This window comes from Pterocles gutturalis, unplaced genomic scaffold (assembly GCF_000699245.1).
Source record: "Pterocles gutturalis isolate BGI_N339 unplaced genomic scaffold, ASM69924v1 scaffold31865, whole genome shotgun sequence".
In the NCBI taxonomy this organism is placed as follows: domain Eukaryota; kingdom Metazoa; phylum Chordata; class Aves; order Pterocliformes; family Pteroclidae; genus Pterocles; species Pterocles gutturalis.
Genome location: NW_010146862.1, coordinates 1 through 14,494, shown reverse-complemented (window position 1 = coordinate 14,494; position 14,494 = coordinate 1). Strand labels below are relative to the sequence as shown.

The following is a 14,494-nucleotide window of genomic DNA, read 5'->3' as shown; positions in this document are numbered from 1 at the left end:
TTCACTAAACACATTTTTTTTTTCCTATGCAGTTCTACACATCTTTTCCACCAGGCATCATGAATGATGTTAAGTTTGAAATAAATTAATACCAGCAACAGGAAACTTTTCTTGTGGATGCCCTGTGTCAATGAAAGCAGCTCGTTTCCTCTCTGCCCAGACAGAAGTGTAAGTCTTTGGTCACCGAAACAGGTATTTCTTTCTAAGCCTCCGTTAATTCAGCAGCATTGGCGTGGTTTGTCAAGACGTCTTCTAGATAACCAGACACCCTTACCCGAGCCTTGCCCCCCAGCTGTTTCTCTACCCCACCGAGATGTTCGATAGCTCCTTTTAATATCTTCTCCCTCTCACACAAGTCCGTGTGCGTTCCTGCTTCGTTTTCTTCAACCCCAGCTTTCAGATACTGCAAGACGTAGGCTCTGATGGCATCCCCGTGTTCTTTCATGGTTTTCCAAATGACCGGCAGGTCTGTGCTCTTTGCCAGACTCAGCAAGTGAAGCAGAGCCTGGCAGATCTGCGTCCTCAGGCTGGCACTGTACTTGAACTCCAGAAAGTCCTCGGTGTCTTCACTCTTCTGCAAGGCCACCACCAAGGCGCTCCAGATTTGGCAGAACTGCTCGGTGGAGCCGTAGCACTCCCTCTTGCTAGGGATGGAGAGGGCCATGGCTGATTTGATTCGGACTTTAAAATTCTTGCAGGACTTCACTACTGAGGAAAGTGCACTATATGCTTGCGTGGTCCAAGGAGCCTCTCCTACAAAAAAACCCAAGCAAACCAGAAAACCCTTTTTCAATCAGTCAAAATACACAAAACTGTAAATATATGTCCTAAATACTTAATGAGCTTACATTTATTGTATTTATTCTCACCCAAATGAGAGAATCAGGGGTTATGAAATGAAAAATTAGTTAAAAACCAGTTAACCTTCTGAAATTCGTAAGAGGAAAAGTGACATTCTGCATCTCTTCACAGCTATAATCCCATCCTCACACTCTCTTCTAGCACGACACACGACAGATCCAACTGACCACAGCACAGCTATGCCTGCACCAGCATTCCCAGGATCTCAGCCTATTCCACTGGCAAGAGCTCTGGGGAAGCTACGGCAGCAAGATTCAGCTCAGTTTGCTTTCTCCCCTTTTCCCCAGCACATCTGTAACGTAGACCTTCTCATCAAAGCCCCAACCTGCTCTGCAAATCCAAAGCCAGCGGGACACATCACTCACCGAGCGGCAAGGCAGGGTTCTTAAATACATTCCCCAGCGCGTAACAGGCATTCCAGCGCACTTTCATTGTGGCCTCGCTCTGAACAGTAGAAATAAGGGCCTGGAGAGACTCCTCGATGGCTTCCCGGAACCTGGGGTTTGCTACGTGATATGGCTGAAGGAAATGCAGCACGTTCCCAAGGGCCCGGACCGCATTACTCTTCACCTGGAACACAAAAAGATCATTCTCTGCAAGTGGTCATCCTGAAAAAACACACTGTGGAAAAGCACAACCAAACGCCCCGCAGGTCAAACAACACGGGAAACCTCCAAACAGCAGTCCTCAAGAGCGGCCACCAAGCTGCAGCTCCCCATCCGCTGGGACAAAACACCCCTAAGTAACTGGTGCCTTTTTTCCTTCTTTTTCCCCCCCACCTTTTTTTTTAATAAAAATGCAAGAGTTAACTCCACTATGATAACTCCACCCTCCTTCCCCTCAGCCATACCTTGTCTCTGTCCTTGGACGCTTCAGTCGCAGAGCGTAACATTTTCAACAGGAGGAGATCAGAAAATTCCTCTTGGAAGCTCTGGCCCATCGTCTCCCTGGCAGAAGAATGACACTGTGAAAGGCCGGTTCAGACGACCCATCCCCAAAGATGCGACACAACCCTTTGTAAAGCCGTCCCAACAACCCTCACTCTTCAGAAGGCTAATATGTAAGACAGACCTTACTGCATGTGACCACTATGTTTATTAATTTAAAACTAAGCTATCAATGCAAGAAAGCCGGTTAGCAAGGCATTAAGTCTGTAATAAAGAACAGAGGGCAATGAATTGCTCAGAGGCAATTCTTTAGCAGGAATATATGATAACTGTTTCTCCTGTTAAAGATGTAACGGTAGGTTAGACTTCCTTCAGTAAGTGTTAAATATTTATTAATCTTCCTGGTGTGTTATGTTGAAAGGAAAGTAACCAGGGAACATGCAATTACACAAAGCAACGTACAAGAAATAAAAAACTGAAAAGTAAACTTGGAATGTACTCCAGAACTAATGATTAGAAAGACCTAAAGCCAAGCAGTTTAGTAGAGCTCAACCCCAGCTGGATATGGGAGACTTGTAACGCAGGGTCACACGCTGGGAGACACACAGAGCGGTAAAAAAGAAGCATCCAAGCCAAATTTTGGCTTTTTTGATACTAAGTAGATCAATAGCCTCTGTGTGACCCTACAGGGATGCGGGCAGAGAGGGGAGCTCCGTGGGCCAGGGCACAAATTTTGGCTTTTTTGATACTAAGTAGACCAATAGCCTCTGTGTGACCCTACGGGGATGCGGGCAGAGAGGGGAGCTCTGCGGGCCAGGGCGCGCTTACGCACATGTTGATGATCAGCGTGTCTGTCAGATTGCCCAGGGACCAGGCTGCTTTGGCACGGACGTTCGGAGACTTGTCATGGAGGGAATTCAGAATAGCGTTTGCTGTGTCTGCCACAAACATCACATCCTGTAAACGTAACAACTGCCTCAAAGTTAGAAAGTTTTAAAAACTCGGGTGGTTTCCTTAGTGACATACACATTCTGGCCTTTCTCGGGACAACGATACCCGCACAGGGACCAGCTCTATTAATACTCTTCTTTTTTAGGCGACAACTTTTAACATGTTTATGGTGCTCTCTGCACAGCTTTGTTTAATCTTTAATTAGCAGTCAAAGCTGCATGCTGACCAAGCTCACCACTCTCTTGGGTAGCTCTTGCTCAAAGGTTTCAACATCTTATTTGATTTCACTGGTGCTTTCGTTACTTTGGATTTTAACACAATTACTTGGCCTGCCAATCTTATCAAATCCCACTCCTAATAAAGTAATTGCTTCTCCAAACTCTCCATTGAGCTGCCTGTCTCATTTTCTCTTCTATGGTACATCACATTTAGTTTGCACTCCCTTGCCTATAGTAAAGGATTTTCTTTCTAAATATTTTGGACTCAAATCTCAATGTCGGCTACTGCATACATTTTTTATTACAATCATCCATTTCAGGCCACATTGCAAAAACTACAGTCTTCCAGCTCAGCCAAACTAAGATTTTATATTTTTTTTGTGGAAACAAATCAACATTTTTCTCTAAATAAGCTCTTCATCTCCCTTAAAGCTGCCCTGGTTCTGCTCACCACACAGAAGGCAAGAGCAGGTCTGGAGACAGTAAAGCAAAGCTACAGACACGCTACAGACCAGAAGCAATAAGGCAGGCTGATTCATTCAAAAAAAACTCATGTGCCACATCTTATGGTTCATCAAACCCATTATAAAATGGCTCAGAAGAAAATCAGGGCAGTTCTGACCTGACGAAGGCAAGAGAAGAGGATGTAGACTCCAAGCGCACGTGCGGCAGCAGCTTTTACCAGCGGGTTCTCGCTGTGGTTCAGGCCAAGCAGCAGAGTGACGCACAGTATCTGCTGCTCGTTCTGCAAAGATAAACAGACATAGCAATCAAGAGAAACCGAGAGATCTCTGTCCCACAGAGAGACAAATGACAAACACCTTGAAAGACCCTAATAGGTGGAATCTACAGAACCATAGTCTTGTCTTTAAAGTAAACTGACGCATTTCGGGATGCCACAGAGGAAAGAGGAATGCTTCCAGCAAATGCGATCCTGTTGCTGTTGGATACAACCACAAAGGAAACCCAAATATTAACTACCATCCAAACGCAGAAGGCATGGCCCTCAGAGGTAAAACAGGCTGGATCAGTTGCTTTTTCCCATCTTACTTGACTCTTTCCGCCTCATTAACAAGAACAGCCAGGCAGATTAAGTTCATCCTGGGCAGATTGTCAGTTTACCAACCCATGACAAAGATTTTTGTTTCATCAGAGCAAAGGGTCAGAGTGGGCACTGACTTGACCCCACACGGCCAGAGGGACAAGAGTGTATGGGATCAAAGTACAGGGTGCTAAAGTACATGCTGTACTTGGAGAAACCGGAGAATTCCAGAGATACTGCTGGACTGGCAATTCTTGGGCAAATGAGCTCTGGCAGAGCACTCCCCATCGAGAAGGGCACAGTGACACAGAAGGAGCTGCACAATGCAGCGGTGACACCCTGCCAAGGCTTTCATGTTTAAAAGCGTATTTCATGTTGCAAAAGGAGAGCAAGGCCAACACATTTGTTTGCTTCTGCCAGAGCAATCACCACCATTTAGTGTTTTAAAAGCCAGCCAAAAGAAAAAGAAACCATGTATGTAAACTGGTGAATGTCAGTCCGTGGCTGTTAGCTCAGCTGTCCCTTCAAACACTCAACCAGCAAAATAACAACCCTTCACCCCTCCTTCGTGCCATGAAATTCTTGCCCTCCATCTCCCGTGCATCATCGCTGAGGCTGAGTACTCATGGCAGCGCCAAACAGCTTCTATGACCCACAGTTCAATTGTTCTGACAGACTAATTACTCCCAACATTGCCTTTTCCAGTCTTCAGTAGTCACAACTTGTTCAGAATGTAAAAAAAAAAAAATTCTGGAAGATTCCTCTACTCTCTCCTTGTAACTGTTAAAAGACCTTCCACTACTGTCATCTGCTAGACAAGAACAAAGCCTCAATAGGTAAAAAAAACACGCTTGAAGGAGTGCTCTCATACCTGCAGACAGCTGAAAGCTTCTGGCAAGATAGAGGAGAGGGCATCACAGGCGCTTGTCTGAAGAGTTGCGTGTGGAGAGTTCTGCAGAATGCCAGGTAAGGGGCCGTTCAACATCAGAGTCCAGAAAGTTACAACCTACAGAGGAAGCAGCCAGGTTTACCTACTTAAACTCAGCAATTAAACCTAAGTTCTAGAACAGACTGTCTTCTTCTATGATCATCTTTAAGACATTCTCACAGCAGGTAGCATAATCACACAGGACAGTGATTACAACTGTTTGGAAGCCTAAAATTCTTAGCAGTCAGAGACATTTTAAAGACATTTTAGTACTCCATCAAGTATGCATTCACCGAGTTCTGTTTGCTTCCTTCTCAAAGCCAGACACTCAGATTAGATTGCATTAGGTAGAATTACGATTCCACTCTTGAATCCACACAGCCGGGTATTTTCATTTCCCTGACAATTTACATTTATATCAAGTAACAGAACTCAGTGCTGCTGAACGTGTTTCCTGGCTTGTAGGGTCACTGGTGACCAGCTCAAAGCTTACCATGAAGAGATTTTTCTGTTCACAGAAGCAAGACTTAAACAGGTCTACGTTACTATTGGAATGCCAGCTCCTCAGTTCCTGCAAACTTATCCAACAAACAGCCTGAAACAATTATTTTTCTGAAATCACATACATTATGGTTCTGGCCACTCCCTCTGCACTTGTGAGCAGCCAGAACATGTAGGCTGGCTCTTGTAACAATGGAAATTCACCAAAACTCTACAAGTGTTTGTCTAGGTTTTCTGCAGCAGTAATGACATGTGCAAAATCAATCTGTTCTCTCAGCGGGCATGAAGAGGGGGGATGAGGAAAGGCAGAGAGGCAGCATTAACATCATGTAAAAGAAAAAAGAAAAACCCAACACACCTACACCAGCATACAGACAAAAGCAAATGCCAAAGTAACACAGGAAGTCTACAAAAATTGTACATATCAGCACCTACAAAGCCGCAGGGTATTGAGTCCCTTTCTGCTTTCCTGCAATTGATTAATCCGTATCTGTGCCAGTAACATTGCAGGGAGTTCAAGAAAGGAAGCTCAGTGCAGTGGAATCTTGGAGGCAGCCCACACACTTACCACGCTGACAGGTACTCTCTGATCAGGGGCGACGTCTGAATCGGGTTTGTACTGCTGCAGCACACCTGTGCCCAGCTCCTCCAGAAGCTGCAGGGAAACAACAAACCAAGCAGGTCTTTAGCGGGGATGACTCAAGCACCATGGAACTATGGCAACCTTTCTCTAGGACTACACCTACTTACCCAGGGAACAAAACCAAAAGATTTGATATTGTTTTGCACTCTGTCTCCGCTAGTGAAGAAATGAGAGGAAAAGCCTTTCTTGCATAAAGTCTCCAGCTAGAGCAGAGTAACAAATTGACACACAAAGAGGAAATCTCTCTGAGCTTTCCTTTGGGTAACAGATTACAGCTCCTGCACCAGCTGATGCTAAATTAGGGAAGGGCTAGTGCTATAGTCCTTGTATTCCCCAAGCTCCCTGGTGACTCATCAGAGCAACAAAATTCTGCTAAGAATTCAAGATGGGAAGCAGAAGGTGCATTTCCCAGTGTCAGGGTACTGCATTTCCCAAAGAGCTACAGCAGGCCCAGCTCTTTGCAGTGTGCTGCGTCGCACACACAGATGTTCTGAATATTCATCACTACTCATCTGTATTTGCAAAGCACAAATAGATAAAATTGGCTTGGTTAAACAATGCTGATGTTTTCTCATGCTCTTACTTTGGCTCCATGAAGCTGAATGGATGGATCCATTTCTTCCATGCATCTGCAAGCCACTTCTCCAAGTTCCAGGAAATAGCTCTGAGCCATAGAGAAATAACCTTTCACCAGAAGAGCCAACACCTAAACACAAACAAAAGAAATTCCAGTCAGTGTTTCTTCCTTCTGGTAAACCAAAATACCCCAAACACACACAGAGAGGCTATTAATGGGCTAATCAACACCGAGTTCATACACCAAATTCTGATGTAACAGACACACCTCGCAGCACAATACCAGAGCTAATTTAAAACCTCCCTATTCCATTATCTTGTTCAAAAAAGGGCCACAAAAGCACTATCAGGTAGCAACACAATGAATTATTTATTGTTAGTCTCCTGCAGCTAAAAAACTAAGCAAGAGCACCTGTAAGAGCAACATGTTCTGTATGTCCTGCAATACTGCTGCCGGGCTCTGTGAAGCCGGATTTAACAAATACTCATTGTTCCAGACAAAGAGTGAGGCTCCTTGGGATGCATATTACAAAATTTTTAGCCTAAATCTCACTGAAAGAGCTAGGAGCAAAGGCAACCTTGACTGAGGCTTGGCTGACATGAGATAATTTGATATCGCACCAAGTTGTTCATTTGACGAGCTGGCTGTTCATCCCCACCTGCAAAGATTCCAGTCGAAGGGGACACGGTTCATAAATGCTGGAAAATGATGGAAAAGTAGCATCGCTGTCAGAACAGGAATCCTCTCGGGGCAGAACGATGATGGAAACGCAGAGACGGAGAAGCCAGCATGGCTCTGAGGATGTACATCCTGCTGGATTACCTGGAGGGTCCCCTTCTGAGGAGGGGGCTTTTCTCCACTGCTCAGAAGAATTAAAACGGTGAGGGGTTGTGCTACCACTAGCACTTAGCCCTGAAGAACTGGGCTGTTGCAAAAGTAACTGCACCTCTGGCAAAGGTGCCTGGACAGATACTATAGCCCCTAATAGCGTGAGACTAGAAACTCGAACATTAACATCTGCAAGAAAGAATAGGGCGGGGGAAGAACAAGCCAGTCCATTAGCATCTCACCGACACGCCAGCATCCTTCTTCAGCAGCTTTCAGACAAGTCAGATGATAACATATAATTCCATAGCAACACCTATGCTTATGTAATTATGAAGCACAGGGCGATAGGGGGAAACCCACAACTATTTTGTAATAACCAGTGCTGAATTAAGATATAACATGCACAAAGAGACTCGAGCCAAACAGAATGCAAACCTTTATGACAAATGTATGGCTTTATCTGGTTCCACACTCTTGTCAGCAACCCAGGTTTTAACCGGCTGTACGGTGCGTTTGAAACCAAATTTGCAAGGCACTGAAACACAAGAACATACATGGAGTGGTGGTTATAACGTCAGCCTGGCCTCCAACAGATTTGTTTTTACATTTGCAATTTAGGTCCCTCAGACAGCTAATTATCTGAGGGCACCTGAAAACAAATGCCCCAATTACCTGCTGTTTGAAAACTGGTTACAAACTTGGCTCCTCAGAACAAGTATTTAACTACTGCAACCTGGCATAAAGATGAATGAATTGCAATAGCCCATGGAAAGCTTTTTTTTTTTTGCCAATTTGGACTGGAATTTTCCGATTTGGACTGGACTCTGTGGGAAGACTCAGTCAATGAAGCCTTGTGAGCTGACATCTATTTCCCCCCGCCACCTTAGTCCTCAACAGCCACAATAATTTCTGTGCAAACTTTCTTCAAGAGTTAACCTAGAGACCAACACCAGCTCCTGGGCAGCATTTGAAACATTCACAGTACAGTTACCTTGATGATTTGTGTTAGTGTTTGAGAGGAGGATTCTGCCACCAGGGCTAGCAGCAGGCAGCGGTGCAGCTCCCGGATGCTGGAAGCAATAGTTGCAGAGAAGGGAGTAAAAGCTCTCTTGTGATCATTAGCATCTTCAGCAACAGACAGAAACTGCTTAGAGCCTTCCAGGATGGCTGAAAGGACTTGAAGAGCACAGGCACGGGTCTGAAATGAGACAACAGTGCTGTTACCCACTTTTAACACCTCCTTCGAGTTGATGGAGAATTTTAACATTTATGCAAGGCTGTTTCTCCAGCAAGAAAAAATTCAGCTCCAACTATCTTTTCTTGTAACTTTAAGCAGTATACAACCAATCCGTTGTCTCCTTAACCAACACAGCCTCTTATTTCTTGTGTTACAGCGACCAAGCACCACAGATACAGTAGCCAAAGTCCTTCCCGAAGGCCGGAGAAGGCAACTCTTAAGATTAACACAGGAAAAATACAATACTTTCTGTACTCGCAACTGCCTCACCTTTGGAGACGGGTCCTTCAAAGCAATGGTCATCAAGGACACGGACTGGGGGCTGCCAATACCAGGTGCGTCAGGAACAAACGCTGACCAGTAGCCATACAGAACTCTTTTTTCTATTGATTTTATAGCGGAGAGGAAACAGGCTAGAGCCCCCTGACGAACATTGGCTTGATAAGATCTTAAAAATAACAAAAAAAGATTAATGAAATACCAGCAGTGAAAAATAATGGATTTAACCTCTTTCACTTACATTAGTGGCTAGCTGTGAGAACAAATTTTTTAGACTAAGAACAGGAAGAGAAAAAACAAATTTACTTTCAAATGAATATGAACTACTGCCTTCCGATTTTCCTGTATCACCACATGAATCAGAAGGAAAAGTGATTTCCTCAACAGCTCTGACTAAGAACAAAGCACTAGGATCCTGAGGAAGTGCAAGAGAGTCCGCACACATGTAAAACTTGTGCCAGATCTACGGGAACAAAAGGTATGCTTTAACGTGACACATGAGCTTAAACTTATGAACAGCACGCCCTGCTACCACGCGTTACGTTTACATGATCAACAATCACCTCGTCTTGCTCTGTATTCCACCTTCAGCATCAGAATATTCTGACTCACTGCTGCTGATTCTTTTCCAGCTAGTATAAGGTGAAGACACGTGATCCTTTCCAGCAGGCACGGATGGAACATCTGATGCACGAGTCCGAGGATCTGAACCAAGACTGTCCTGCACATCCCCCAAGCGCAATTTCAGCATGTCTGCTCCCAGGACTGATCCACTTCCTGCATCACCCAAATCTTCTCTCCCTTCTTCCCCAGACTCTCCCTTCTTTTGTTTCCCTTTGGATTTTTTTCTTCGGTTCTGTTTTAAGATGAAAAATAGATTTTTTTTTTTAATCTTTTGAAATAGAATCTAGAAAGATGTGCAAGCATTTTATAGTTGTAAATCTTTTACTAAGGGAAAAAGGTCTCATCTGAAAACAAATCTAATTGCTAATCCAGAATTAAAGCAGAGTTTAATATAAAAGGTCACACCCTTGGTATAGTACATCAATACTAAATTATACAAGTTTCTAAATGAGTTTTTAGACAAGATTTAGTTGAACGAAGAATTACCACAGCTACTTAGCATCTTCTGATGCAACAATACTGCACATAAGTGCAACTATATGTATGTGCAATACTGTACATGCAGAAACAATCGCTTCTTTAATATCTGAGAGTCTGCAAACTCTGGTTATTAGTAGCAACATGAGTATAGTCACACCTTAGTGTAAGTAAGCAGTATATATCTGAATAGCCTCAAAAATTAAGCTTTGGCCTCAGTAAAGCAAAAGACTTCCAACAGATCTTTGAGTTAAAAATCATATTTCATACAAAAAATGATTAAAGAAGAGGAACAGTAAACAGTTCTGTAGTTCTTTTAGATTTACAGGAGGTATTTAACATCTAAAAAGGAACATGACTATACAACTTTATTTAATGTCTTTCAGATAATCGGTAATCCAGAATGTTTACAGGGTTAAAAAATAACTTGTAGAAGGGTTAAGAGAACAGATAAAGGAGGGGGGAGAAAAAAAAAAAAAAAAATCAGTCTCTAAATGAACTTGACTTCCCTAAGAAAGAGTCAAACCATTGCGCAAGTGTTAGGAGAGAAAACGTAACTTATAAAATAAAAAGCTTTGGCTAGTCTGCAGGCACCAATCCCGTGTCTGCAGGCCAAGAATTCCTGGCTATAGATGAATAACTGATGCACACAGCTCAGCTCAGGAAAAGCCATCTCTGCAGAGCTGTTTGTTCTCGTCATCTGAATTTACAAAGCGATGTTACACTGTGCAGAGATTTACAATCAATACCTTTAGAGCAGCGAATGTGAAATGTCTCACACGCTCAGAACACAAAGAGCCTGTTAGCCACCAACATCACGTCAGGCAACACACAACTGCAACAAACACGCACACAAGGAGCATGCAGTAGAATCGGTGCAATTTCAGCTTACCCCTGTCTGCTTAACGGCGGCTGGTTCCGATTGTTCCTGTTTGACAGGCGACCTTTTATCGTACTGAGGTAACGGAGCCGGGTACAAGGCTGTGGGCATTTCTATGCTCAGTCCTGGCAGCCCATGAAACATACATTTCTAGAACAGTAAACAAAAACATTAGCACACTTTCCCTTTCTGATGCACAAAGATTCACTGTGCGTTTACCCAGGGGTTCAGCAATTTTCGGTTGGGCTTGTGAGCCTTCCCCCAGGTCCTGCCTCTCCCCGTGCTATGCAACATCTGAAATTCAACTGTATCTAGAAGGATTTTAAGTGGGTCCAAAAAAATGAGCCTCCCATCTTTCTCTCACATTCTTTTGTGGGAAGTGCAGTTAAAATGCTGTGAGAGAAACCCAGTGTCTTATTCTTTATATCTCACACTACATTTACCCCCACGCTCAGGCTTCTCTGCTCCCTCTTTCTCATCTTCTACTGTTTCCCACATAACAAGCATCTGGAACGTGCACCTGCCAGTGTCTGCCTCTTTCTCGAGGTGACTTTAAGCATTTACCTTTAACACTGCAAGAAGAGACCCAATCTGGTCAGTTTGTATGAGTTTCATCTTCCCACCATTGAGAAGCGACTGGATACCTTTCAGTGCATTTTGCAGTAACTGAAAACCAAGATACAGAATCACTTGCTTTTCCTTTCCCAAACACTGAAGGTTCACATCTTTCAAGTGGCCTTCAAGGCAATTACAGTTTTGCTCAACATAAGTAGTGGGACAGTTACTTATGTCTAATTAAAAAAAAATAAAAATTCACACTACTTAAGCAAGATCTCAGTTGTCAATATTCCAAATTTAATCTATTCCAAATTCCAATATTCCAGCAGCACAATCTCCTAATTAGAGTATTCTAGACAATGAGACTCACCATGCAAAAAGTGATGTCATCTACATCAGAGGTTTTGGAAGACTGCAGAACACTTAGAAAAGTTTGAAAACAGACACTTCTGTAGGAGTCATCCAGGTAGGGCTGCCCAGGCACACTACAATTAAAGCAGGAGGAGACAGATGGTTTTTTACAGTTTTACAGTTCACAGTTTTATCCACAGATGACAATATCTTGGAGCACTAAATTTCAAATTCATGCATATACACCTTATTGGTCCTGAACTTGCTGTTTCCAGCACAAACCAGAGCAGAGCAGCTGTCCATGCTGTCAGATGCACATCTTCTACAGCAGCCACTCCCCCACTGAAAAGCCTTGTACGCACCCGAGACACAGGTTTGCCATGCTGCGTACTGCCGCCCTCCTGAGTTCCACGTCTGGCTGAGCAGAATCACTGAACTGCACCAGGAGCCCAGTCTTGCCCAGCAAATCTGGGAGATGCTAAAACAAACCACCAAAAGTCGTTAGGGGTCAGTGCTCTTCCCTCAGCCTCCTGGTTCTTCTGTTTGGTAGCTAAACATATCTAAGATGTCAGCTGCCATTTCAGATTCCATAGACAGATTATGTTTATAAAAAATGACAAGGAAATACTAATTTCCAAAGTTCTCTTATTTTGTATTAAATAAAAATCAAGTGTGAGTATAGTTCAGACTGAGTCCCAATTTATGCTTTCTTCCCAGACGTAAAGCTCAGTTAGTAACAACTGCTGTACCACACTGCTGCCGTTACATAGGCTGCAAACCCCCGCAAGCTGGCAGCTCCAAAACTGCTGCGATCACCACCCCGTGCTTCAGCCCAACAGCAGAACTGCTCTGCAAGCTGCCAAGAGCTGGTGACAGCAGGGGAATTCAGCACACCAAATGCTATCAGTCACACTGCAGCAACACGGAGCCCTGTACAAACCTCAGGACTGATGCCTGATAGTCTCCACTTTGAAATGGCTTTGAGCCCACCGCGCTCTAAAGACCCGATCCGGTTACAGGATAAATTTCAGGATCCTCAATGGAGCCTGGTGAGTAATGTGCAATTTGAAGCTGCCTGTGTTCTTCCTGCCTGGCACACAGGCACACCAGGGTGGTTAGTCTGCAGACTAAGCCTGGTGCCCCTCTTTAATAGGCTCAGGCCAGGTAAGAGGTGGTGGCTGCAGCTGGAGCCCGCAGGTACAGACGTATCTGTCATGGGAAGAATCTCATTATCTATTGAGTATTAGTATACGCACCTATCACACCTGAAATTCAACTCTTCTACAAATATCAGTCACTATTTAAATGGGATTATTCTTAACACAAAAGGTGTGGCAATTTGAGAACATGATACTTTTTAAAAAATAAATTTGAAATAACAAAAGGATGTAAATATTGTTGTGGTTACTCTGTCTTAGGTTGTAAACTCACCTTCTGACACTTCGGTCCATTGTTGTAAACAAGCGCTGCTAAGGCTTGCAGAATTTCAACATGTGTCCAAGAGCTGCACTGCTTAAGTGCAGAGATGCAGTAGGAGAGAAGAAAACTCAAGCTCTGTTCATCAACCATCACCTGTCCCAACAGAAAAGGGCAGTGGTCAGGAAAACATTGTCATGCACTGCTGGGGTCAATACACCCGAACAGATTGGTGACAGACTCAGGTGAGCTGGCTGTTAACACTGCACACAGCCACAGGACCAGCCCGCACTTAAGAAATGGATAAATAACACAAGTGTCCTATAACCAAGAGTATTTCCGATGGTGTATCACTTCTGACTGAGAGCTGGTTTTACATGAGGAGCCCCTCAGCCATGCTAGAGGCGCAGATCAGCATCTCAGAATAAACAAGCAATACAGGGAAAATCCAAGAAACTGCATGAAGGTCAGCTCCACAGCCCCGTAAAAACACAGAAGGCTTCCCTGGCTCGCGGGGGGGACCAGGGAGCCAGCCCACAGGGCAAGGAGGGACAAGGCCAAACTTTCCATACCTGAAATCTGTTCAGTAAGTGATGGATAAGCTGACAAACTTTGCTGACAAGATGTTCCTGATCAAGGTGAACCAGCTGACAGGCTTGGACAAGCAGAGCACAAACATCCTGGAAAAGAAAGCCTCAGCTTATTATTTAGAGGCAACAAAGCTGGGGTGGAAACCACAACATCAGCGACAACTTTGATCACAGAACCAGATCTGTGTGTGGATACCGCTAACATCAACACACACGGAAAATGTAACCCAGCAAATGGAACTCCAGCTATCGAGCTTCCCCGTGGTTATCCAGAGACCTTCATCCCAGTGCAGGGATGTGCTAACATGGATTCAAATTGCCGGAGTGCTGCTCAAACAATACCACTGGAACACGGGAGCAAAATCAAGGCCAATAATACCGGCAAAAGAAAAATACAAAGTTAGATCAAGGAGTGGGGTGGGGGAGGCAGAAAGGAGCATTGTCCAAAAAAACTAATTAATTCCAAAAGGCAAAGCCTCCTGTGGAAATAAAATGAAGAAAAATCGGTCAGTCAGCACCGTTTAGAGTGCAGCAACGCAGGCTGATGCGTCCCCGATAAAGCAGCAGGGACACTGCACAATGACAGCATCCAGCTGCCAAGGGCTTCGCTTCAGACTTGAAAATTTTAATTGTTTGAACACCAGAC

At 44.1% G+C, this 14,494-nt stretch overlaps 1 protein-coding gene across 1 annotated transcript; it reads right to left on the bottom strand.

The window, feature by feature from the left end:
• Positions 1–202: 202 nt before the first annotated feature.
• On the bottom strand, positions 203–13,935 carry HEATR6 (HEAT repeat containing 6). The gene is made up of 19 exons (XM_010085888.1): positions 13,831–13,935; positions 13,274–13,414; positions 12,205–12,320; positions 11,862–11,976; positions 11,498–11,599; positions 10,946–11,083; positions 9,516–9,808; positions 8,944–9,121; positions 8,428–8,634; positions 7,872–7,971; positions 7,267–7,625; positions 6,615–6,737; positions 5,957–6,043; positions 4,831–4,965; positions 3,540–3,662; positions 2,581–2,705; positions 1,712–1,808; positions 1,227–1,431; positions 203–753 (listed from the first exon to the last, which is right to left on the bottom strand). Exons 2-19 carry the CDS (start codon positions 13,409–13,411, stop codon positions 203–205), a joined length of 3,192 nt encoding a protein of 1,063 aa, XP_010084190.1. The 5' UTR covers positions 13,412–13,414; positions 13,831–13,935.
• Positions 13,936–14,494: the final 559 nt, after the last annotated feature.

Coding starts and splice junctions, on each gene's coding strand:
- HEATR6 (XM_010085888.1), bottom strand. CDS start 13,411: ATGGTTGATGAACAGAGCTTGAGTTTTCTTCTCTCCTACTGCATCTCT. Junction 11,084..11,497: donor CTCTTCTTGCAGTGTTAAAG/GTAAATGCTTAA, acceptor TTACTGTTCTAG/AAATGTATGTTTCATGGGCT. Junction 6,044..6,614: donor TTCAGCTTCATGGAGCCAAA/GTAAGAGCATGA, acceptor GTTTCCCTGCAG/CTTCTGGAGGAGCTGGGCAC.